The sequence below is a fragment of the Panthera tigris genome, chromosome B3 (assembly GCF_018350195.1).
Source record: "Panthera tigris isolate Pti1 chromosome B3, P.tigris_Pti1_mat1.1, whole genome shotgun sequence".
NCBI classification, from domain to species: Eukaryota; Metazoa; Chordata; class Mammalia; order Carnivora; family Felidae; genus Panthera; species Panthera tigris.
In genome coordinates this window covers 60,916,968-60,939,393 of record NC_056665.1, presented here as the reverse complement: position 1 = coordinate 60,939,393, position 22,426 = coordinate 60,916,968, and the positions used below count along the sequence as shown (strand labels likewise).

The 22,426-nt window shown below is 44.8% G+C and overlaps 2 protein-coding genes across 2 annotated transcripts in view; both read right to left on the bottom strand.

The window, feature by feature from the left end:
• EHD4 (EH domain containing 4) overlaps positions 1-4,918 on the bottom strand; it is an 87,464-nt gene extending 82,546 nt beyond the window's left edge. The window contains exon 1 of the mRNA XM_007081786.2: positions 4,577-4,918. Within this exon, the coding sequence (XP_007081848.2) occupies positions 4,577-4,812 (236 nt within the window). The 5' untranslated portion in view covers positions 4,813-4,918. The remainder of the gene's footprint in view (positions 1-4,576) is intronic.
• An 11,113-nt stretch (positions 4,919-16,031) lies between these two features.
• Positions 16,032-22,426, bottom strand: part of PLA2G4E (phospholipase A2 group IVE) — a 35,270-nt gene continuing 28,875 nt past the window's right edge. Inside the window, exons 15-20 of the mRNA XM_042989222.1 lie at positions 22,226-22,363; positions 21,719-21,826; positions 20,974-21,177; positions 19,939-20,105; positions 18,504-18,687; positions 16,032-18,058 (exon numbers count right to left, since the gene is read on the bottom strand). Of these exons, the coding sequence (XP_042845156.1) occupies positions 17,838-18,058; positions 18,504-18,687; positions 19,939-20,105; positions 20,974-21,177; positions 21,719-21,826; positions 22,226-22,363 (1,022 nt within the window). The 3' untranslated portion in view covers positions 16,032-17,837. The remainder of the gene's footprint in view (positions 18,059-18,503; positions 18,688-19,938; positions 20,106-20,973; positions 21,178-21,718; positions 21,827-22,225; positions 22,364-22,426) is intronic.

Sequence of the window (22,426 nt, the reverse complement as noted above, 5' to 3'; positions counted from 1 at the left end):
AGGAGTGGGGGGAGGAGCAGGGAGGGAGAGAGAATCCAAAGCAGGTTCCATGCTGTCAGCACAGAGCCCAGCTTGGGCCACAAACCGCGAGATTATGACCTGAGCCAAAACCAAGGGTCGACACTTAACCAACAGAGCTACCCAGGCGTCCCAGTTCAGGTGTTCTTTTAGCTTATTCCCACTTTTTTTGGCTTGACTTCTTGCTGGCAACCATTTTTATTTTAAATTATTGTATACAGATGCAGAAATTACCTGACTGGAACTAACTGCAGAATTATGGAAATTAAAGAAATCACAGGATGCTGAACTGTTGGAAGACTGAATTGTTTGCTACTTTTAATGGAGATATAATTTATATACTACCATAAAGCTTACCCTTTCAAAGGGTACAATTCTGTGGCTTTTAGTATCTTCACAAAGTTGTGCACCTAGTACCACTATCTAATTTCAGAACATTTTCATCACCCCAAGAAGAAACCCTGTTCCCATTAGCCATCACTCTCTACGCCTTTTGCAAAGTGGATATCCTATTGTCTACCATCAATCATTTGTTGAAAAGAATGTTCTTTCTCCCACTGAATTGTCTTGGAACCCTTGGAAAAACAAATTTACCAGACATATGGGTTTATTTCTGGACTTTTGATTCTATTCGGTCATTCTATGTCTATCCATATGCTATTATCATACTGTCTTGTTTATTGTAGCTTTGTAGCAAGCTTTTAAATGAGATGTAGCTTTGTAGCAAGCTTTTAAATGAGAAAGTATGAGAACTCCAATTTTGTTCTCTTTCAAGACTGTCTTGTCTATTCTGGATCTCTCACGTTTCCAAATGAATCTTAGAATCAGCTTGTCAGTTTCTGTAAAGAAGGCAGGTGGGATTTTGGTAGGGAATGCACGGAGTCATAGATCACTTTGAGCAGTACTGCTCTTCTAAAAATATTAAGTCTTCCAATCCATGCACATGGATGTCTTTCTTGTGTTTTGTTGTTGTTGTTTTAGGTTTTCTTTAATTTTTTTTCAACAAAGTTTTGTAGTTTCCAGTGCATAAGTTTTACACTACTTTTGTTAAATTTATTTCTAAATATTTTATTCTTTTAGATATTATAAATGGAATTATTTTCTTAATTTCAGATTGTTCATTGCTAGTTCATAGAAATATAACTGATGCTGTATATTGATCTTATATCCTAACACTTTGCTGAATTTCCTTATTTTACAAGTTTTTTTTTTTTTTTAGGATTTCCTTAATCCTTAAGATTTTTTATACATATGATCATATCCTTTGTGGAAAGAGATGGTTTTACTTCTTTCCAATCTACATTCCTTCTATTTCTTTCTCTTGTCTAATTGCTTTGGGCTCTACCCTTTTAAAGCATATACAGTTTCTTGAGTGACTTCCCTCTTTTTTCCTCACTAGAATAAATTTTTCTGGGAGGGACAGGATATAGGAGGAAGAGAGAAAATGGAGCTCTTTGAAACCAAAATATGCAACCATGGCTTGATTTCCAGTGAGCCTCACATCTTCTCAGTGGAAATGTCTTCCTTCACAGCAGCTGGGCCCAGGAATTTTCTAGGGGAACCTGTGAAATCTGTTTTCCTCAGATTTTGGATGAAAGTCTGACTGAGCCCAATATCCACCCTTCCTTGGCTGTTATGTAGTCTAAGACAACATGGCCACTTTCCCCCATGCCAGTCTCTTCTCCTTTTTTGGCCAACTCTTTCTTGCTGTTTAGAGGCAGAGTGAGCACCCATGGTTTCTCTCATAGCATTCTCTGTCTTCTGAGAAATAAAATTGTCAGTAGGACAATAGGTTTATCAGCTGCTCTGTTTCTATCCAAGGAGACTTTGACAAATAGCTCCATTACATCTGAAGTCTCCTTCTGGGCCAGTTTTGTGACCCATGTTAGGAGGGTCTACCAACTCTCCCTCCATACACATCCAAAAATAAGTGTAGTTTTTGGCACTCAGGCTCTTCATCCACCCCATCTAGAAGACGTTTTTATTAGAACAAGGCACACATTTAGTTTCCTCACTCCAGATGAAGTTCTGGCTCACCACGTTTTAGAGGAGCTCTTACTTCTTCCCAGTCATGGGACAAAAGGAAGGAAGAGTACAGTTTTAGTAAAGGTATGCAATGCACACCAAAAGCCTTGCCGAATGGCTTTAGAATGAGAGAAGTTTCCTTCCTATCAGTGCAGGCTGTGTGTTACCAGTGACCTCTTGGGATATACAGGAAGCCAAGTGGATGAGAATCTTTTACTATGTGGATAAGTATGAACACAGCCAAGTATGAACTTCTAGTGTTCAATGGCTAGTAGCAAACAATCCAGCCACTGACCAGTTTCAGAGAAAAGACAGACATGGATTCAAGCAGGATCCAGGATGGTCAGCACCCTGGGCCAACCCCTCTGCTTCCCAGTGGCAGGGAAGGGTCTAGATAGGAGCTGCCCTTTCATTTGGGGATTCCCTCCCAGGAGTTAAATCTCTTCCTCCTAGCTCCACTATGAAACCAAACTCAGGTCTCTGGTGCCTCACCAAGCTTCCTGTCCACCTTGATTTCCTTCTAACCTCACAGGTCCAGTTTATGCCCACTGCCTAAGGACAAAGTCACTTAGGTAAAGGAAGGTCTCAAAAGCAAGTGACTTCTTGGTAAGGTGACTCCTCCTTCACCCTGAGGTTGCACATGGCTCCAGTGCCTGAGAAGTGGTCCATTTGGATGATGTTGCCAGGAGTCAAATCTCAAAATCCTTCTTAAAACTATGCTTAGCTATTCCACAAAGCTCCCTTCAAATGATGAAAAAGAAGAGTGAGGCTATGAGAGCAGAGAGATGGCCACATCACATCCAGGTGGGTACAGCACCAACAGGGCTCCCTGATCACACACAGAGCACAATAAAGCCTCATGGCAGAGACAGACAGGAGGAGCTGCCCAGGGTACTGTGCATATGTCACTGCTAATGTCTGCAATTATTGTAATTACAATGCTAGCTCCTTATCTTTTACCTGTATATTTCAAAAGGCCCACCTCCCACTCTTGTCAGTCACAATACTTCATTTTCCCATATACTTAAAAACTGGTTCTATTACTAAGACCTTAAAGGTATTGTTTGTCATCTTTCAGGGTACCAGTGACTATAACAATTCTATGGTTTGAGTGTCTGGGGTGATATACTGAATACTATTTTCACTTTATTAATAAGCACCACATAAATCAGGTTAAAAATTATTTCCCTCAGTCTTCCTTTACATTCACTTTACTATCTAGAACAATATTTCCATAGAGTATATTTGCTTTGCTCATTTCATTCATAGTGTATCTGTAGGTCTGGATTGAGCATATTTCCTGTAGTGACAAGTACTCTATTTGTAGGAACTATTTAGGTCACTGGAGTGGAGAAAAAGAGGCCGCTATTTAATAGAAATGGCATATATCCAAATATAGATGCAGTTTTCTGAACATCTATTGAACATCAATAATGATGAGATTGTTACAGTTTCCCAAACCCTAGACCCAAACCTTAAATGATTAGTCACTTTGTTTTAACTGACACAGGGTTTAACCCAGGAAAACAAGTTTCTTAACCAAAGAAAGTAAGTCTTAAAAGTATCTTACTTCTGCTTTAGAAGTAACACAGTCTCTTCAAAAGGCAAGTTGTTTCAATGTAAATTATTTCCCAACAAAAATCGCTTCAGAGGAAGGTATATGATTTGAACCCTAGCGCATGCACAGTAACTGCTTTTAGAGACAGAGCGAGCATGACAAATATTTTCAGTTGTCAAGGGAGGAAGGAATGACCCACCTAAGAAATGGAAACTAACGAATAGTAATATGACACTCCCCCTTGGTTCCACTGGGCGCTAGCTGGGGCTGCTACACACAGCTAACTTCCTTTGGTCGGATAAAGGCGAGGCTGTGCAAGAACTGAATAAAAGCGGCCTCTCTACCCACTGGCCCCAACAATGTGTTGGGGGATGGCAAGCAAGGACCTCAAAAGAAAGGGGCACTGGAAATACACTCTACTGTTGCCATTCATTCATTCGTCATGCGCTGGGGGCTTAATTCTCCAACTATGACTCGAGAGCCCATTCTGATACCCCACACCTCTGTCCCCATTTCTAGCCCTAGGCCTCACTCGCTCATCAAGAAGATGCTTATTATAGCCTCGCTCTTCTCCCTCCCTTCCCCGGGTCCCCAGGCCACGGTGACAAGATAAAGCCAGCCAGAGGAGTGCCTTAACAAGAACAAGGAAAGAAGGCTCAGAGTACACAGTGAAGGGGTTCCAGGGACCTTCCTGACAGCGTGGGGGTAGAGCCAGCCCCTTCTGGGGCGGCCGCGCCCCGGGGCGAGGCTGCGGGCACCTGGGCACCGCGCTAGGGGCGGGAACCTGAGGTCACGCCGGAGCTGGAGGGGGAAACAGCAGCGAGGGGATTCCGCACAGGGGAAGTGGGCGCTGCAGGATGTCCGAGGGCGGCGGGACGCTGGTAACAACACGCGCACACGTGCTGAGGACCGCTAGCACCTAGGTGGTGGGAGCAGGGGTCCCGGCGGCATTGAGGAGCCGGCGGGGCGGGTTACCTGATGAAGGTGGTCTTGCCCGTGCTGTACTGGCCCACCAGCAGGATCATGGGCTTGTTATCGAAGTCGGCGTCCTCCAGCGCTGGCGAGTGGAACTCGTGGAAGCGGTACGCCTCCTCCAGCGGCAGCACCTTGCGCAGGTAGAGCGAGCGCAGGCCCCCAGTCACCGTCTGCACTGCGTCCGCGCCGCCCGCGCGCTCGCGCCCGCCAGCCTGCCGCCCCATCCAGCTGAACATCCTGATGCAGCCTGTCCGCCCGTCGCCGGTTCGCTCCCCTCGCCCACCCTCTCACACCCCGCGTTCAGTCCCCGCTCAGGGCTCGACCCTCGCCGGCTGGCACTGAGCTGCTCCGGCCCCTCTCGCCGCCGCCCGAGCTGGCCCCGCCTCGCGCAGTCGCAGCCAATCGCTGGTCTCTGCGTCACGACAGCTCGTTTACTATTCAGAAGGCTCTCTCAAGTCCTTCCTCATTGGGCCGCTGCCAGCGCGTCTCAGCCAATGGAGAGGAGGTTCTTAATGAATTATTGATGACGGAGTCCGTCGGCGGACTGGCTGGGGAGAGGGTGTCTCCACAGCCCCGGGGCTCAGACTGGTCTCGGAAGCGCCCCCTTAGGTCGCCGGGGCCCCACCTCTGGCCAGGTGGCGTCGGCTTCCGGGCAAATCTGAGCTGGCAAAAATGAGCCTCCGGAGGCTGCTGAGTCTCCTAGGAAGTTTACTCTTCCCAGGCTTATGATACTGGGGACAAAAGTTCGGAAAGTTGACAGACAGGTTCTTTCTACTCTCTGGAAGGTTATTATTTACATATTTTGTTAGTGAAGAGATCTTGACTCAAGGACATACTGACAGTATTTGACTAAGGGGAAGAAGACTCCAATCTGCTTGGGTAGATGTTTCTCCTACTTCACACTGCCTCCACTAAGTTCTGGATGAATTGAAGGCCTCTTGCCCTTAGTTTTCTTTATTTGATTTTCTGTAACATTAAAGATTTAATCTTCATCCTCATTATTACCACCTAATTACCACATGTTGACATGTAAAAGAGTTACTGTTACCTCTTAGTTGTCTCTGTTTCCAGATTAAAAGGACGTATCAACATTGAGACTGGGAGAAACAATCAGCCAGCACTTTTGGCGTTCTAGGTAACAGTTTGAGAATATTTCTCAGTTGTTTTAGAGCATTTCTCAAATATCACCCACGGAGCCCCCTGGATATAAGAATAACCTGGGATACTTGTTAAAATGCAGATTTCAGGTCATCACCCCCAGACCCACTGAATTAAAATATTGAGGAGGGATGGAGCTCAACAAGTGCTCCCAGGTGATTCTGACATACCCTAAATTTGGGGGAATATGATGCACAATAGTACTTCTCTAACTTGGTAGAAATGCAGATGCTGATTCCGGGGTATGGGGCATGGGTTGAGACACCAGACTGCGTTTCTAATAAGCTCCCAGGTGCTTCCAATGCTGGTTGTCCATGGGCTATACTTTGAATGCGAGGGCTGTGGTGAAGAGAGAACAGGACTTGGCATCAAAAGACCTGGGTCTGAATCCTGATTACATATATTAATGGCTATGTGGCTTTAAATGCAACGAGCTACCTCTCTGCCTCAGTTTCCTTGTTTGTAAAAGTGGGAACTCCTTTGGAGTTGCTATGTGGATTAAATATTTAGAGGAAGCTGTATGTAACTAGGGAAGTGAGAAGACAGCCAAAGGAAAATGAACTTAGATATTGTCTCATGTCAAAATAAAACAAAGATTGAAATGTGGAAATGAAAACCATAGAACTACTAGAAGAAGGTATTTGTGAAGATTCATTAAATTTTGAAAGGGAAAGCTTTTCTGATCAAAACCAAATACAGAAATTATGAAAATAAAGGTTGACAGGTTTGTCAACAAAAAAGTAAAAGCTTTAGTGTATTAAAAAAAAAAAAACAACAAACAAACCCATATAAACATACTCTTTACCATATGATCCAGAAATTGCACTCCTTCATATTTATTCAAATAAGTTGAAAACGTATGTCTGCACAAAAATGGCACATGGATGTTTATAACCCTTTATTCACAATTGCTAAAACTTAGAAGGAATGAAAATGTCCTGTACTAGGTATTCTTCACTATAGTACAACCAGATGATGGAATATTATTCAGTCCTAAAAAGAAACACTCTATCAAGCCATGGAAAGACATGGAGAAACCTTAAATCCACATTACTAAGCAAAAGAAGACAATCTGAAAAGGCTACATGCTGTATGATTGTAACTATGTGACATTCTGGAAAAGGCAAAAATATGAGGACAGTAAAAAGATCTGTGATTGCCAGGGGTTCAGAAAGAGGGAAGGGTGAATAGGAAGAACAAGAAGATTTATAGGGTCGTGAAATAATTCCGTACGATAATGTAAAGGTGGACACATGTCATTATACATTTGTCCAAACCCATTGAACATATAACACCAAAAGTGAACCCTAAAGTAAACTATGGATTTTGGGCGATAATGATGTGTCAGTGTAGACTAGGTTCATTGATTATAATGAACTGTGGTGTGGGATATTGGTAGTGGGAGGCTATGTACTGAGGAGGCAGGAGGTGCATGGAAACTCTCTGTACTTTATGGTCAATTTTACTATGATTCTAAGACTGCTCTAAAAACTTCTATTAAAAATAGTATATATAAAAAATAAATTCATAAACAAAGGTAAAAGGAAAAAACAAATTGGGAAAAATATTGCCAGACATATATAAGAAATATATTTAATGAAGGATATTAGACCTTTAAAAAGCTACCATAAAATTATTAAGAAAGAAATGAATACTCCATTATAAAATGAGCAGAGGACATTGACAACTAACAAAACAAACATTAAATAATGCTAACCTCCATTAATGATCAAAGAAACATAAAGTAAAAATAAATAGGTAACATTAAGAATGGTAGACTTTTGGGGCACGTGGGTGGTTCGGTTGGTTAAGTGTCAGACTCTTGATTTTGGCTCAGGTCATGGTCTCATGATTCGTGAGATCGAGCCCTGAGTCAGGCTCCACACTGACAGCACAGAGTCTGCTTGGGATTCTGTCTCTCTGTCCCTCCCCTGCTTGCACTCTCTCTCTCTCTCTCTCAAAATAAATAAACTTAAAAAAGAAAAAGAATGGCAGACTTTTATTTTTTTAAGACAATGCCTAATGTTGCCAAGAGTGTAGAAAAAGGTACCATCTCAGACATTGCTGGATATGGTGTAAGCTGGCATTTTTCTGGAGTCCATACTTATCAAAAATCTTGAAAATGCACATTCAAGTCTTCTGCAACATCATACTTAATGGTGAAATAACTGAATGTTTTCTAAGATTAGGAACAAAGTAAAGATGTCTACTCTTATCACTCTGATTTAATGTTATACTAGAGGTTCTAACCAGTATCCAGAAAAGCAAAGCATATTCCAGGTTAAATAAGAAGAGGTAAAATTGTCTTTATTTGCAGAAGATATGACTATTTATGTAGAGAATTCTATGGAACCTACAAAAAAAAAAAAGCTACTAGGACTAATAAGTGGGTTTAGGAAGGGTACTGGATAGAAGATACATACACAAAAATCAGCTATGTTTTTGTATACTGGGAGTGAATTGGACAGTGAAATAAAAAAATCAATGTCATTGGTAATAGATTCAAAACTATGAAATACTTAGAGATAAATCAGATAAAAACTGTACAAGGTGTATACACTAAGAACCACAAAGCATTTCTGAGAGAAATAAAAAAGGCCTAAATAAATAGAGATATATACCATATATCATGCTTATGGATCAGAAGATTCAATATTGTTAAAATGTCAATTTTCTCCAAACTAATATATATAGATGTAGTGCAATCCCAGCAGGCTTTTATTTTGGTAACAATTGACAGGCTGATTCTAAAATTTATATGTAAATGCAAAATACCTAAAGTAGCCAAAATAACTTTGAAAAAATTAACAAAGTTGGAGGACTTATGCTACTTAATTTCAAGACTTATAAAGCTATGTAAATTAAGACAGGTGGTATTGGTAAAATGATAACAAATAGAGTTCATAAATAGACCCACACATATATAGTCATTTGATTTTTGACAAAGCGCAAAAGCAATTCAATGGATAAAGGAAAGTCTTGTAATCCATAATGCTAGAACAATTGGATATCCCATGCAAAACTATAAACTTTGATCCATGCCTTGCACTATATATAAAAATTAACCCCAAATGACTATAGACATAGAGGTAAAACTTAAAATTATGAAACTTCTAGAAGAAAACATAGTAGAAAATCTTTATGACATTATGCAGGGAAAGGTTTCTTTGGTGATACCAAAAGCATGATCCATAAAAGAAAAAAATTAATAAACTGGACTTCATCAAAATTAAATACTTCTGACCTTTGAAGGATACTGTTACCAGAATACAAAGACAAGGCAAAGAGTAGGAAAATATATTTTCAAGTCACATATATATAGTAAAGGGCTTGTATCTAGAATATAAAAAGACCTTCTTAATTCAACAGTAAGAAAACAATCCAATTTAATGGAAAAAATATTTGGACAGGTACTTCACCAAAGAAGATGTATGGGCAAATAAGCACATAAAAAGATGTTAAACATCACTAGTCATTAGGAAAATGCAAATTAAAACTACAACAAGATACCTCCCTATTAGAATAGAATACCTCCCTATCAGAATGCCCAAATTAGAAGACTGATCGTATCAATTGTTGGTGACAACGTGGAGCAACTGGAACAACTGGAACCGTCATATGCTGATAACGAAGTGTAAAATTATACAACTCCTTTGGAAAACAGTTTGACAATTTTAAAAGGTTGTTTTTAAGTTTATTTATTTTTGAGAGAGAGAGAGAGAGCGAGCACACATGCATGCACAAGCTGGGAGGTGCAGAGAGAGAGGGAGACACAGAATGTGGAGCAGGCTCCAGGCTCTGAGCTGTCAGCACAGAGCCCGACACGGGGCTCGAACTCACGGACCGCGAGATCATGACCTGAGCCGAAGTCGGCTGCTTAACCGACTGAGCCACCTAGGCACCCCAGTTTGGCGATTTCTTAAAAAGTAAAGCATATACCTACCACATGACCCAGCAGCAGAGGAGCATAGGGAAGAATTACAAAGGGCATAAGAAAAGTTTTGAGGGTGAAGCATTTGTTCATTACCTTGATTGTGGTGATGATTGACAGTTGTATACACCTGGCCACATCAATCAAATTGTGTTCTTTAAATATGTATGATTTATTGTGTATCAGTTATACCTTTATTAGTTGTTAGAAATGCTCATACTTCTAGACTCAGGAATTTTATCCTCAGGAAATAATCAATGTAAAGCTTTATCTAAAGAATGCTTATCAGCATAACACTTGTAAGAGTGAAAAGCTATAATTAGATGTTCCCCCATGGAGGATTAATTAGATAGGTAATGGATTCCTATGCAGTCTCTGAAAGCTGTGTCAAATAAAAAGAATATTAATAACCTGGGAAAATACTCAGAATATATTTTTAAGTGTAAACAAGGCAGATTACAGAAGTGAATACATTCAATTGCTATGGAAAACAATACGGCGATCCCTTGAAAAATTAAAAATAGAACTATATGATCCAGTAATCCTACTTCTAGGTATATATCCGTATATATCCAAACAATTTAACAGAAGGATCTCCAAGAGATACTTGCACATCCATGTTCATAGAGGCAGTATTCACAATAGCCAGGAGGTGGATGCAACCTGTTTCCATTGATGGATGAATGGATAAACAAAATGTGCTATATATATAATGAAATATTATTTAGTCCCCAAAAGGAAGGAAATCCTGTCACATGCCACAATCTAGATGAACTTTGAGAACATGATCCTACGTGAAATAAGCTAGTTACAAAAAGACCAATAGTATATGATTCCACTTATCTGATGTATCTAAAATAGGCAAATTCACAGAAACAGAACGTAGAATGGTGGTTACCAGGGGCTGGAGGGAGGAGGAAATGGGGACTTGTTCCTTGGTATAGAGCTGCAGTGTTGCAAAACGAAAAAATTTGGGCGGTCACAGCAATGTGGTCATAGCTAACACTATTGGACTGTGCACTTAAAAATGGTTAAGGTGGCTCGGGGCGCCTGGGTGGCGCAGTCGGTTAAGCGTCCGACTTCAGCCAGGTCACGATCTCGCGGTCTGTGAGTTCGAGCCCCGCGTCAGGCTCTGGGCTGATGGCTCGGAGCCTGGAGCCTGTTTCCGATTCTGTGTCTCCCTCTCTCTCTGCCCCTCCCCCGTTCATGCTCTGTCTCTCTCTGTCCCAAAAATAAAAATAAAAAACGTTGAAAAAAAAAATTAAAAAAAAAAAGGTTAAGGTGGCAAATTTTACATTATGTATATTTTACCAACAATTAAAAAAATGAATGTATAGCATTTTGTACTATTATAAAAAAATTAAGGCATCTAAGGAAAATTTGGGAAGGATAAACCCCAAAATAATAATGATCTCTGGGTTTTGGAATGATAAATGATCTGAGTTTTCTTCTTGATACACTTCAGCATTTTTATTTTCAGATTTTACACAAGAATCATGTTCTCGTTTTATTTATTTATTTTTAAATGTTTATTTATTTATTTTTAAGGGAGAGAAAGGGGGGGGCAGAGAAAAAGGGGAGACAGAATCCCAAGCAGCCTCCATGCTGTCAGTGCAGAGCCCGATGTGGGGCTAGAACTCACGAACCATGAGATCATGATATGAGCTGAGGTCAAGAGTCTGAGCCACCCAGGCATCCCTCATGTTCTTGTTTTATAATCAGCAATAAATTTGAAGGAAGAAAAAATTATTGCCTTTAATCTTTAAAAACAATAAAAGTTCTGAAAGAGCCTGGCCCAGAGGACACATCATAATGTCTTACTCTTCCTTCTCTGTCTTCATAAATCTCAGCCCTGGTTTTTGTGTTCTTGATCTGTCCTCGGTGGTGTGGGAGAGAGACTGGTGCTTCCCAGAATAGTCCTTTTGCGTCCATTTGCAAGTTGTGATCCTCTTTCTAGTTATTATATATATATATATTTTTAATTTTTTTTAACATTTATTTATTTTTGAGACAGAGAGAGACAGAGCATGAACGGGGAAGGGGCAGAGAGAGAGGGAGACACAGAATCGGAAGCAGGCTCCAGGCTCTGAGCTGTCAGCACTGAGCCCAATGAGATCATGACCTGAGCCGAAGTCGGACGCCCAACCGACTGAGCCACCCAGGCGCCCATTTATATATTTTTAAGTTTGTTTATTTTGAGAGAGAGAGAGCAGATATGAAGGTGGAGGAGGGGCAGAGAGAGAGGGAGAGAGACAATCCTACTACCAGGCTTGATCTCAAGGGCTGTGATATCATGACCAGAGCCGAAACCAAGAGTCAGATGCTTAACTGAGCCACCCATATGCCCCTGGTTTTCTTTCTTCAGAAAAAACAATCCCAATTTCAGTCAACTTTTCAAATGAATCCAATTGTGTTTTTTTCAGGTTAAATCTTATTTCAGGTAGTTTTACAGAGAGTGACATTAGTTACCTGGATTTTTGTTGTATTAAATAATTCTTGGGTGCCTGCGTGACTCAGTTGGATAAGCATCTGACTTTGGCTCAGGTCATGATTTTGTGTCTCCCTCTCTCTCCCTCTGCCCCTCTCCTGCTCATACTGTCTCTCTCTCTCTCTGTCTCAAAAATAAATACACATTAAAAAATTAAATAATTTTTAAAACAAATATTTTGATAAGACTCAACAACTCTCTTTGCTATATGGAAACTTTATTTCTTTATTTTTATTTAAAAAATTTTAAGGTTTATTTTTGAGAGAGAGAGATAGCATGAGCAGGGGAGGGGCACAGAGAGAAGGGGGGACAGAGGTAATGAGGCAGGCTCTGTGCTGACAGCAGCGAGCCTATGTGGGACTTGAACCCACAAACTGTGAGATCATGAGCTAAGCCAAAGTCGTACACTTAACCGACTGAGCCACCCAGGGGCCCCATTATATTGAAATTTTAATTGTAGCTCTTGTGGAAGCTTTTTTTTTTCCCTTCGTCTTGTTTTTGGTAATTTGATGTTCACGAGGTTTGCTCTAGATTGTGTTCAGTGATTGGCTCTAAATGCCTACCAAGTCCAGTGTCTTATTCTGATACTTTAAATTCCAGAGTGGTTCAAGGCCTGAGAGACACATGCTGAAGAGATTAGAGGAGGTACTGTGGTGTGGGAAGATTCCCCTTCATTCCCAGACACATCTCTCCTTTCTCTGCGGCCACTTAGCAAGGTCACTGCTGCCACTTGGAGATACAGCTTATAGGACATGCAGGTAGAGATGTCCAGTAGGTACTTGCAGTAAGACTGCCAGCTGCCTCTAAATTGTCCTTCTGTTCAGCAACAGAACTCTCATTTTCAGCTGGACCCATTGCTGCCCAGGTAAGAACAAAATTTTCCAGTCTCTCTGCAATTCAGTATGATCATAAGACCAAGTTCTGGGGGCTGCTATGTTACCTGAAGGATGTGTGGGACTTGCAAGAAGTCTCCTTTAGAAAGAAAAGTGTTCAATCTTGCTCTCCCCTTCTCTCTTGTAGCCTGGGATATAGTTATGATGGCTGGAGCTGCAGAGCTCATCTTGGACCATGAGACCAAGGACTATGTACGGGATGGTAAATCAGAGCTAGAAGGAGCAGAATCTGGGATGAATCATGGAAGCGCCGTGCCAGCCGTGGACCGCCTCCCTTGGGCTTCTTTTACAGGCATGTGTTTAAGCCACTATTTGTCAGGTCTCTCCTAGTCAGAGATGAAAGTAGTTCCTAACTAACACTGAATTTGTTACTGGAAATGGAGTCTGCAGTAATAGAACCCAAAATGTGACATTCATTTAGTGGAAGAGAGGGAAAGTCAACATTAAGGATTCAATTATTGCAGGCTGGGATTTCAAATATAGCCACATATATTTTTTGACATGCCTCCTATCAAGAGGTGGGATGGATCTTTGTCCCCTCCCCTTAAATCTAGGCTGGCTTGTGAAAGCTTCTGCCAATAGAGTTACTGTGGAAGTGAGGGCATGTGACTTCTGACACCAGGTCATAATATGCCATGCATCTGCCACTGTGTGACATCACTCTTGGAGCCCTGAGCTGCCATTTAAGAAGGCTGATTATCTTGAAACCACCATACTAGGGAGGTCACATGAAGGTGCACTACAGTCAGTCGAATGGAAACTGTCCTTCATCCCTCTCTGCCCTCCCCCCTCAGGCACCAGACCTGTGAATGAAGGTACCGTCTCAGAGGCGGATCCTTCAGCTCCAGCTATTCCAGATTCCAGCCATCTGAGTCCTCCCCAGGCAGTCCAAGTCATTTGTGCTGAGGCCCCACACATGTATGAGTTGTCCTTGCTGTGCCCTTTCTGAATTCCTGACCCACAGAATCTGTGGGTGTAATAAAATGGTGGTTATTTTAGGCCATGATATTATGGGTTTTTGTTTGTTTTGTTTTTGTTTGCTAAGCAACAGATAATTGGAACAACTGGTAATTCTCATTATCTTGTTAAGATAAAAGTTTAATTTTCTGTTACAGGAAAATTCAGAGCTAGGCAGACCAGGGCTAGTTTGGTGTGTTCATTGTGGATGGCTGGAGCTCCAGCAGCCGTATTGGACCGGAAGGCAAGCTGGAGGATGGCAGAAGAGCTGAAAGGAGCCTGGGTCTCCAATAAGAAAGAGAGAAATAAATTTCTTATATCTTCTTTAAGTCACTCTAACTTTTGATCTTTTGATTATATAATAAAAAGTAGGGGCACCTGGGTGGTTCAGTGGATTAAGCATCTGACCCTTGATTTTAGCTCAGGTCATGATCTCACAGTTCCTGAGATGGGGTCCTGTGTCAGGCTCTGTGATGACAGCGTGGAGCCCACATGGGATTCTCTCTCTCTCTCTCTCTCTCTCTCTCTATCTCTCTGCCCCTCCCCTGCTCATACACACACTTTTTCTCAAAATAAATAAATAATTTTTAAAAAAGTAGTGCTAACTGGTATGGAATTTGAATACATGAATCAAGAACTTAGGAAACTGGTTTGGCTAGAGCTAAAGGTTTGAGAATTTTCAAGATGGAAGTGGTAATTGAAGTCCTGGGTGTCGATGCGTTTGCCTAAGGAGAGTATGGAGCGAACAGAGAGGAGAGCTGAGGAGAGCACCCCAGGGGATACCAGCAGTTAATGGAGAGCAGGGGAGGTGAGACCAGAGGAAGGGCTGAAATGTGGGAAGAAATCCACGATGGATGGGTGTCCAGCAAATCTGGCCCCTTCCCCCTAGGGGGAGCCTGGCTGGCAACCCTTAATGTGTGCCCCGTGTGTACGCAGCTAATATGGAACTTTCCCTCTGTTTTGCAAGGCGCTGTTTTTATGAAGCCCTCCTACGTGGGACCAGAAGGAAGCTCCTTGAGGTGTGGGGTCAATTGTTAATCGTTTTTATTGTCCCAGGGCCTACAACAGTGACCGTGAGAGGGTGATAAATATTTGCAGGCAGGTCTGAATGGAACGGTTGTTGGCAAGTGGCAAGGAAGCCGTGGGAAGGGAGGGTTTCAGGAAGGAGGAGTGGTCTGCGGTGGCAAATATTGAGAACAATCAAGTAAGATAAGGCCTGTAAAGGGCCGGTGCCATTTGGCTCAGTGTATCTGGTAATTAGGGCATTGGCGACCTTGGGGAGAAGTGTTTTCATGGGGAAATAGGGACAGAAAACATCCGCCGTGGGACAGGTTGAGCTGTGTGGCAGTAGGGCATCCTGGCCGGTCTCCTGGGAAGGTAAGGGGAGACAAGCAGGGACAGACACTGGGGGAGAGAGGACTTTTATTTAATTTTTTTCTATTTAAGTGTATGACGGACAGAGAGCAGGGGGTCTGAGGAGGGAGCCTCCCTGGCCTCCCCACCACTGTACCCTTGCCTCTGTCAGGGTCGATGACACTTTGTCCTTATCCCTTGTGCAGTCCTGGCTCCTCTCCTGCTCTGTGACGTTGCCGGCATTGTTTCAGAAGTGAAGTCACTATTTAATTTCTCAAATTCATATAAAAATCTTGTCATGTCCCCTCCCCCCCCCCGAATCCTGCCCTGCCCCAATTCAAATCTAAGTTCCTGGAAAGCAGAGGCTGTTTAGTGACCGCTGTGCTCCATAGGTGCTCAGCTGGGGCCGGCTGCCTGTCCTTCTGCTCGCTCAGTGCTTCCTGAAACCATCTGAACCTCAAAGGGCACCAGGCGGCGAGAGCTGGTGTCCCACTGGTTGCCGACATGGCTTCCTAAAAACAGAAGAAACAGCGGCCTTCTCACGCCGCGGGCTGGCCGTGGTGTATGAGAAGCCCAGGCGGGGACAAGGGCAGGAGTTAGGCATGTTTTGCAGCACCAGATAATGAATGAAGGTGAGTCAACGGCGTTTACCCACATGGCCATTTTATTCTGTGCTCAAATAATACAATGGTTTTATAAGCCTCACACTTTGAGGAATCTAAGGCAGGGCTGCCTTCATCTTATAACACACAGGTCTTGTGGCCTGACCTACTCTGCTAATTTAAGGAGAGCCCGTTTGCTGCAGATGGAAAGAAAAGATGTTAAAGTGGAGGCTGTTGGCTGTTCTGGTGGAGGAGACAGGTGGCGTCCCGGCATTATCTGGGTGGGGACCGGTTTTGCAGGTCTGGAAGCCTTGTTTACCAGTGGTTCAGGTGAGCTGATTAATTCCTGCTTTCCCAGCTTATAGGAGAGTATGGCGCGAGTCCACGCCGCTCAAATTTAATATGTGTAGCCATTATGGGGATGAGGGTCTGGGGGAAGGGCAGCAGAGAGGAGGTGAGAATCTCCTTAAAATGCAGACTCTGATTCAGCAGAGCTGGGGTGGGGCCTGAGCTTCTGCATTTCTAACCAGTGGCCCACCAAGGATGTATTTTGGAAGTTGCTTTTTCTAAACTTTCGTTACTTATCGTCACCCATCTCCTAACAACCAAAGGACTGCCTATGGGAGCATAGAGGCCAAGAAAGAGGGCCCTATGTTCCATGTTTGCTGGGACCACGTGCCTTTCTGGGCACACCTTCCATCGGCCTGGACATCTCAATGGCTCAGGTTATACAGTTCTTTAGTCAAGTTCCCAGCCTGATGGGAGACCTGGATACTTTGACTGGGCTTCTGTGTCCTGGGCCTTTCCCCAGTGATTTATCTGCAAACCATCTACAAGGATGGGCTTCTTCCTCAGGGCTAACCGAGTCCTTTAAAGGTTGATCCTTCCTAGTTTCATTCTTTTGGGGGTGACTCTCCAAGAGGTGGGATGTGCTGGCCATTGTGTTTACATGATAAATAAGAGGAATCCCATTTAGAAATAAATAATCCCATCTGGAAACCAGAGAGGAAGGTGATAAGAGAATTCAGCGGTGCTCCTGGAGCAGGTTGGTCAGCGAGTGCCAGCCTGATGCCTGAATCCATTTACCTACTCAAACGTCCCTCAGCTGCATCCCAGATCCTTGTTCTGTGAACCTGAGCTGTAGACTGGGGCTTTGCCTGGCATTTCATTGGAGCTGGGGGCCCAGATGGGGCTGCGTGGGTGGGATCTCAGGAATCACCAGTCCTGGGGCTCTGAGTGGCTGCAGGGGGGCTGCTGAAACCCATCAGTCACCTGTTTGGCTTTGTTGTTGAAGAGACCAGGATATCTAGCACTCTGTCTAGATCTTCCAGCATCACGCCATCTATTAATACCCTGATTCATAAAAATGAAAACCACAAAATATCATAGCCTATAAAAATCACAAGAACGTAATTGCCTTAAATTTAAAAAATTGTTTTTCCAGAGAACACAGAGTGTTCCTCAGGTCCTCTTGTGCACTCCTGGAGGCCCTCTGTGCCAGGAGGCAGAGAGCAGTAGAGTCGAGAGGGCTTTGAGCTCCACTGTGCGGGCCGAGTTTCTTAGGAACTAGCCTCTTCTTCAGGCCACTTTGGACATGTGTGGGAGCCTGTGGCTATTGGGCCCTTTTCCCTGCAGGGAAAGGTTTAAAAAAATGCCATGGGTATAAAATCCCAACACATGTCTGTGTTATCTTCCTTTGTCTTCTTCTCTCTCTCTCTCTCAACTTTTAAAAATGTATATTTCTTTGATAGAAAGCCAGGGCCAGCCTGCCTGCACCCCTCACCAGAGAGCAGAGCTGGTGTGCGGGCCAGTCAGCCCTGATGGGCTCCGTGCCTCTGACCATGGGAGCAGATACAGGATCGGTGAGGCTCCCTAGGACTTAGGAGGGACACTGGCTCTTCAGGCGTTTCTTCTTCTCCACCGCCAGTCTCAAGGCCTGAAAGAGCTTGTCTTTGTTATTCAGGATGTTGTACTCAGAGAGCTTCACCAGCTTGTCAAAGGCGGCCTCTGTGTATGTCAGCTCCTTCGTAGCATACGGAGTTTTGGGGCCATAAATGTCAACGTGGCCCTGCTCCAGCTCCTCGGGGCTCCTCTCCACACCTGGAGGTGGCAGAAGGACTTGCTATACATGGAAGGTTGTAATGACTTGTTTCTGTATCTCTCCCTATGGCCTGTCTCAGCCCACATGGGCGCACACACCTGCATGAAAACGTGCATACACATGCACGCACACACACGCACACCTCCAAGCTCCTCAGGGGCAGGGATGTGACTTGCACATTTTAGGGCCGCCCAGGCATGACACAGTGCCAGGCACACAGTTGGATGTCAATAAATGCTGAATGACTGAAAGAGTAGAAGACGGCATTGCTGGCTCATGGAGGGGTGGGGGGGCCTTTCTTTCTTCCTAAAGCCACGGTTGACTCAGATTAGAGCTAAGCTAGGCTTTCCTGTTAGTAAAGTCAAAAGACTGCACAAGTCTAAAGATAGGAGCTCCTGGCCCAAGGCTAGCAGGTGGTGGGAGCCAAGCTCAGAGGTGGCTTACCTGGGGCCTTGTACTTCTGGAAGGTGTCATTGATGAGTGGGAAGAAAATCACGATGGGAGCATCAGGTTCTTGGGAGTTCTCTATCAGGTAGCACTCCTTGAGATTTTCGTCCCCCTCTTGCACTTCGTATTTGGGGAAGGGGATATTCTGCACAGAGCAGTACTCACAGGTTTGTTTCATGGGCTGGAACATCACAAGAAGACATGTTTGAGTATTAGGAGTGGTGGGGGTGGGTAAGAAACATGAACTTCTTAGATCCAGCTTCCTGATTTCCCCTGCTAACAACTCAGGTCTCCAACTACTCTGCCTGTTTGTGCTATTTTTAGAACACAGAGCCTAAGGCAGTAGGTTGGTCTGTGTCCAAGTGAAACCTCCTTCTGAAGGTGGATGGAGCCCTTTCAATGATGCTTCACCCAAACACAACCTGGGTAGATGGGGGTGGCAGCCTGAGGGTGACTGGAGCCACACCAGGCATAGCCATGTCTGGTCAGGCTCCTGTGCGATGTGCATGGCCCTGGGAACTGACAAAGGGCCGACTCTGAAAAAGCATCTTTATAAACATGATGTCACAGAAAGAGCAAGTGGGCTGAGAGTATCAGAATCGCCTTCATTCTGCCCCCTGTTCTAAGCTCACTAGCTGTGTGATAATAAGCGAGCCACTTCTACTCTCTGTGCCTCAGTTTCCTAAACCTGTAACATGGGAATAATAGCAGTTTTGTCATTGTCTCAAAGAGCTGGTATAAAGATAAGGTGAGAGCGTGTGTAGGAAAGTACATTGTCACTCATTGACAAACTGAAGTCATTGTCATTGGTGTCATGCTTTATCATTGATCTATACTTCCCTTTCCTGGGCCTCAGAATAGGACTGTATGAAAGTAGACCAAAAAACAATTTCTTTCCCTTAAAAGGCCAGAACTTTTCAAAGGTAAACAGAGAAAAATAAATAAAAAACCTCTGGTCCTGTTCTTAATATAATTACATGGAGGGTCATATTTTCTAGGGAAAGGGGCAATGTGATTATTTTGAAAATAGGACATCATAAGCTCTCAAAATGGTACAAAACTTTAGAATTGACTGGACTCTATTAAGGTTATTTTTAAAATTTTTTTTTTTTTTTTTTTTTTTGCAGCTTAAGAATTGCCAAATACAGCAAATGCTCAGATAATAAAATTGCTCAGAAATAAAATTAGAACTCGCTCCACGAATCTACTTAAACCTCACACTGCATGTGGAGGTCAGCTGGCTGCCCTCCCCTGAGGTTTGGACAGCCAACCTCATATCAGGCATAGAAGCTTGACTTTCTCCGATGCTAAGTCTTTGGACCTGTGGGGAATGCGTGTTCTCCCATTTCCCAGCTTCATGGGGCTCGTTCAGTGGCCTGTCTCAGAAGGGGCACAGCGCTCTGCTCATGCAGACTTTCTCTGTTACACTTGCCTTTGTCTGGGACCCAGCACAGTAATTGAGGTGGATGATGAGGTCGACTTTTCTCTCAGGCCTAAGGAGGGGCGGGTAGCTGGAATTGACAAAGAATGCAGTGTCCAACAGGCACAAGTGGTTCACGGACCCCGTCAGCTGGTTCGGGAAAGTATCTAGCACCGTGTCTGAAAGCCAAGATATCCAGTTACCATCATGCACTGGCACCATGATCTCAGGATGGTCACAGGCACCTGGTAGGGACCTAATACCCTGCCTGGAGCTCCTTCACCTGGGACTGGCCCTCCCACCCTCCTGCTTGCAGCCAGGATGCCTGGTGAGTCACAGCGCCCTGTTGGGGTGGACTGATGAAGAACGGCATTATCTTGGGGCTGTTGCAAATCTTTTATGGGATACACATAGAAAACCTACTTTGACTCAGCCACTTTGCTTGTGGGGTTGCAGGGGTTTATAGGGTTTACAGGGTTTACACCCTATAAATCAGTACAGACCCTGGGCTCAGAGCTGTCCTTTCTGCCCCGGACAGTGAGAATGAGGATCATTAGGCCAGGCCAAAGCAGCCATTTGCAGGCTGCGGGCAAGTAAAATACAAATGATGGTGGCAAGTCAATCTTTGAGCCTCAGAGGCGCTGGGAGATGCACTGAGTTGAAATTGCACGACCACAGTTTAAGACCTGGCTCTGCCACTCGCCATGTGGGGGATTCTTGAGCTGGGCCATCCTTGCCCACCTCTAAGGCGCCACTCACACTAAAAGGTGCCCCCAGAGCACAACTGAAGAAATTCAGGGCCCACATTTCCCCACCAGGGTCCCAGCTTCTATGTGCTGAAATTGTTGTACAGAGTCAACTAATCAAATAGCACCGCTCCACCTACCGTTCACAGCCTCACCAAACATGGAATACACCATGGGGATAGACTGCCACCCAACCCGATGAATGTGGTCGGTGGATTTTGTCATCCTTTCTCCATGGCAGCTTCAACATGCACTTCCCCTTTATCCAAGCAGAGGCAGGCAAGCAGCCAGGACGGGTTACCTCTCCACATGGAGAACTGGCTGTTCTGGAGGTAGTCGTTGTGCAGCTGCAGCCCCAACAGGAAGTTGTGGAACTCAGACACGAAGGACCTATGGGTGAGGATGCTGCGGAAAGTATTGGACAACCAGGACCCTGGGATCACCACCGCGGTGTCCAAGATGTTGGCATCACATTTGGGGATTTCAGGCAGGAGTGGCTCATCTTCTGCAGGGGAGAGGGAGGAGAGAAGGCAGGTCACAAGACCTGGGGTCCCCAGATGGCCCAGGTGAAGCCATGCATTGTTACCTGGCACCCAGAGGTCAGCCACTGTAAGTGCAGTTCATACCTTCCTTGCCTAAGTTTTAAGGCCTTGGCCAGGAGGACCCAGGCGAGAGAACAGGGGAAGCGTAATGGAGATGAGGGGTGATGACAGGCAAGGGGGGCGGGGTCCCAGAGAGGATAGGGAATCTGGAAGAGCCACCTTTAACTTTGCTCATAGATCCCTAACCCCTTAGTTCTCCTGGGCACTGTGCCACTCTGCCAGCCCTTCCCCCACCCCCCATCAGGCCACAACTGGCCCCTGAAGCTTGTGAATAGGCCTCGATGGCTCTCCCCTCTGGGCAGGGAAGACCTAACCCTAGCTGCCTTCTCATCTCTGCGAACCAGAGGTGATGCTAAAACACATGGCAGGTGGACTGGTCCTCAGTTTGTGATCCATCCCTCCCCCCATCGCCCAAGCAACAGGGGAAGCCAGTGGGTCACCCACCGATGTCGTGCACTTTATCCCTCGTCCACCTGTGGAAAAACTCCTCTGAGGTATGGGACAGATTCCAGGCATCGAGCAAGTTCAGGGAGAAGATGCTGCTCCACAAACCTAGGGACCAAGGCCAGCCGTGAGCAGTTCTATCCCAGAGCCCCCACCCAGACACTGACTGCTTCTACCTTGGCCTTGATGTTCCCTTCCAGTCAGGCTGCTCAGGAGGTGGGATAGACTTTGATTTCCCTCTCCCCACAGTGCAGCTGGACACACGGGACTGATGAGGGCTTGCTGGCAAATGCAGGAGGGTCACATGCTCAAGGATAACCCAAATCGGCAGCAGCACCCAGGACAAGATCCTGGGGGAATAGAGCAGGCCTCCCTGTCATTCCTCTAATTCAAAGGCGGGGCCTGCCCAGCATGGGGCCGGCGGGGGGGGGGGTGGGGGTGGTTTGCCCAGCATGGGGCGGGCGGTGGGGGGTGGCCTGCCCCTGGGCCTTGGATACCAGGAGTCACCTAGCATGTAGCACATCCTTGACTCTGGGATCCTTTTCATCAGCCGCCCCATGAAGAACTCGGATCCGAAGAGCTCAGTGGGGATGAAGGCGCCGTACTTCTGCAGGCCCACTTCGTAGGGGGAGAACTCGCACCACTCTGCACACGAAGCCACAGGGCAGGGTGTCAGTCTCAGGCTTGGACAGCCCCGTCCCCCCTCCT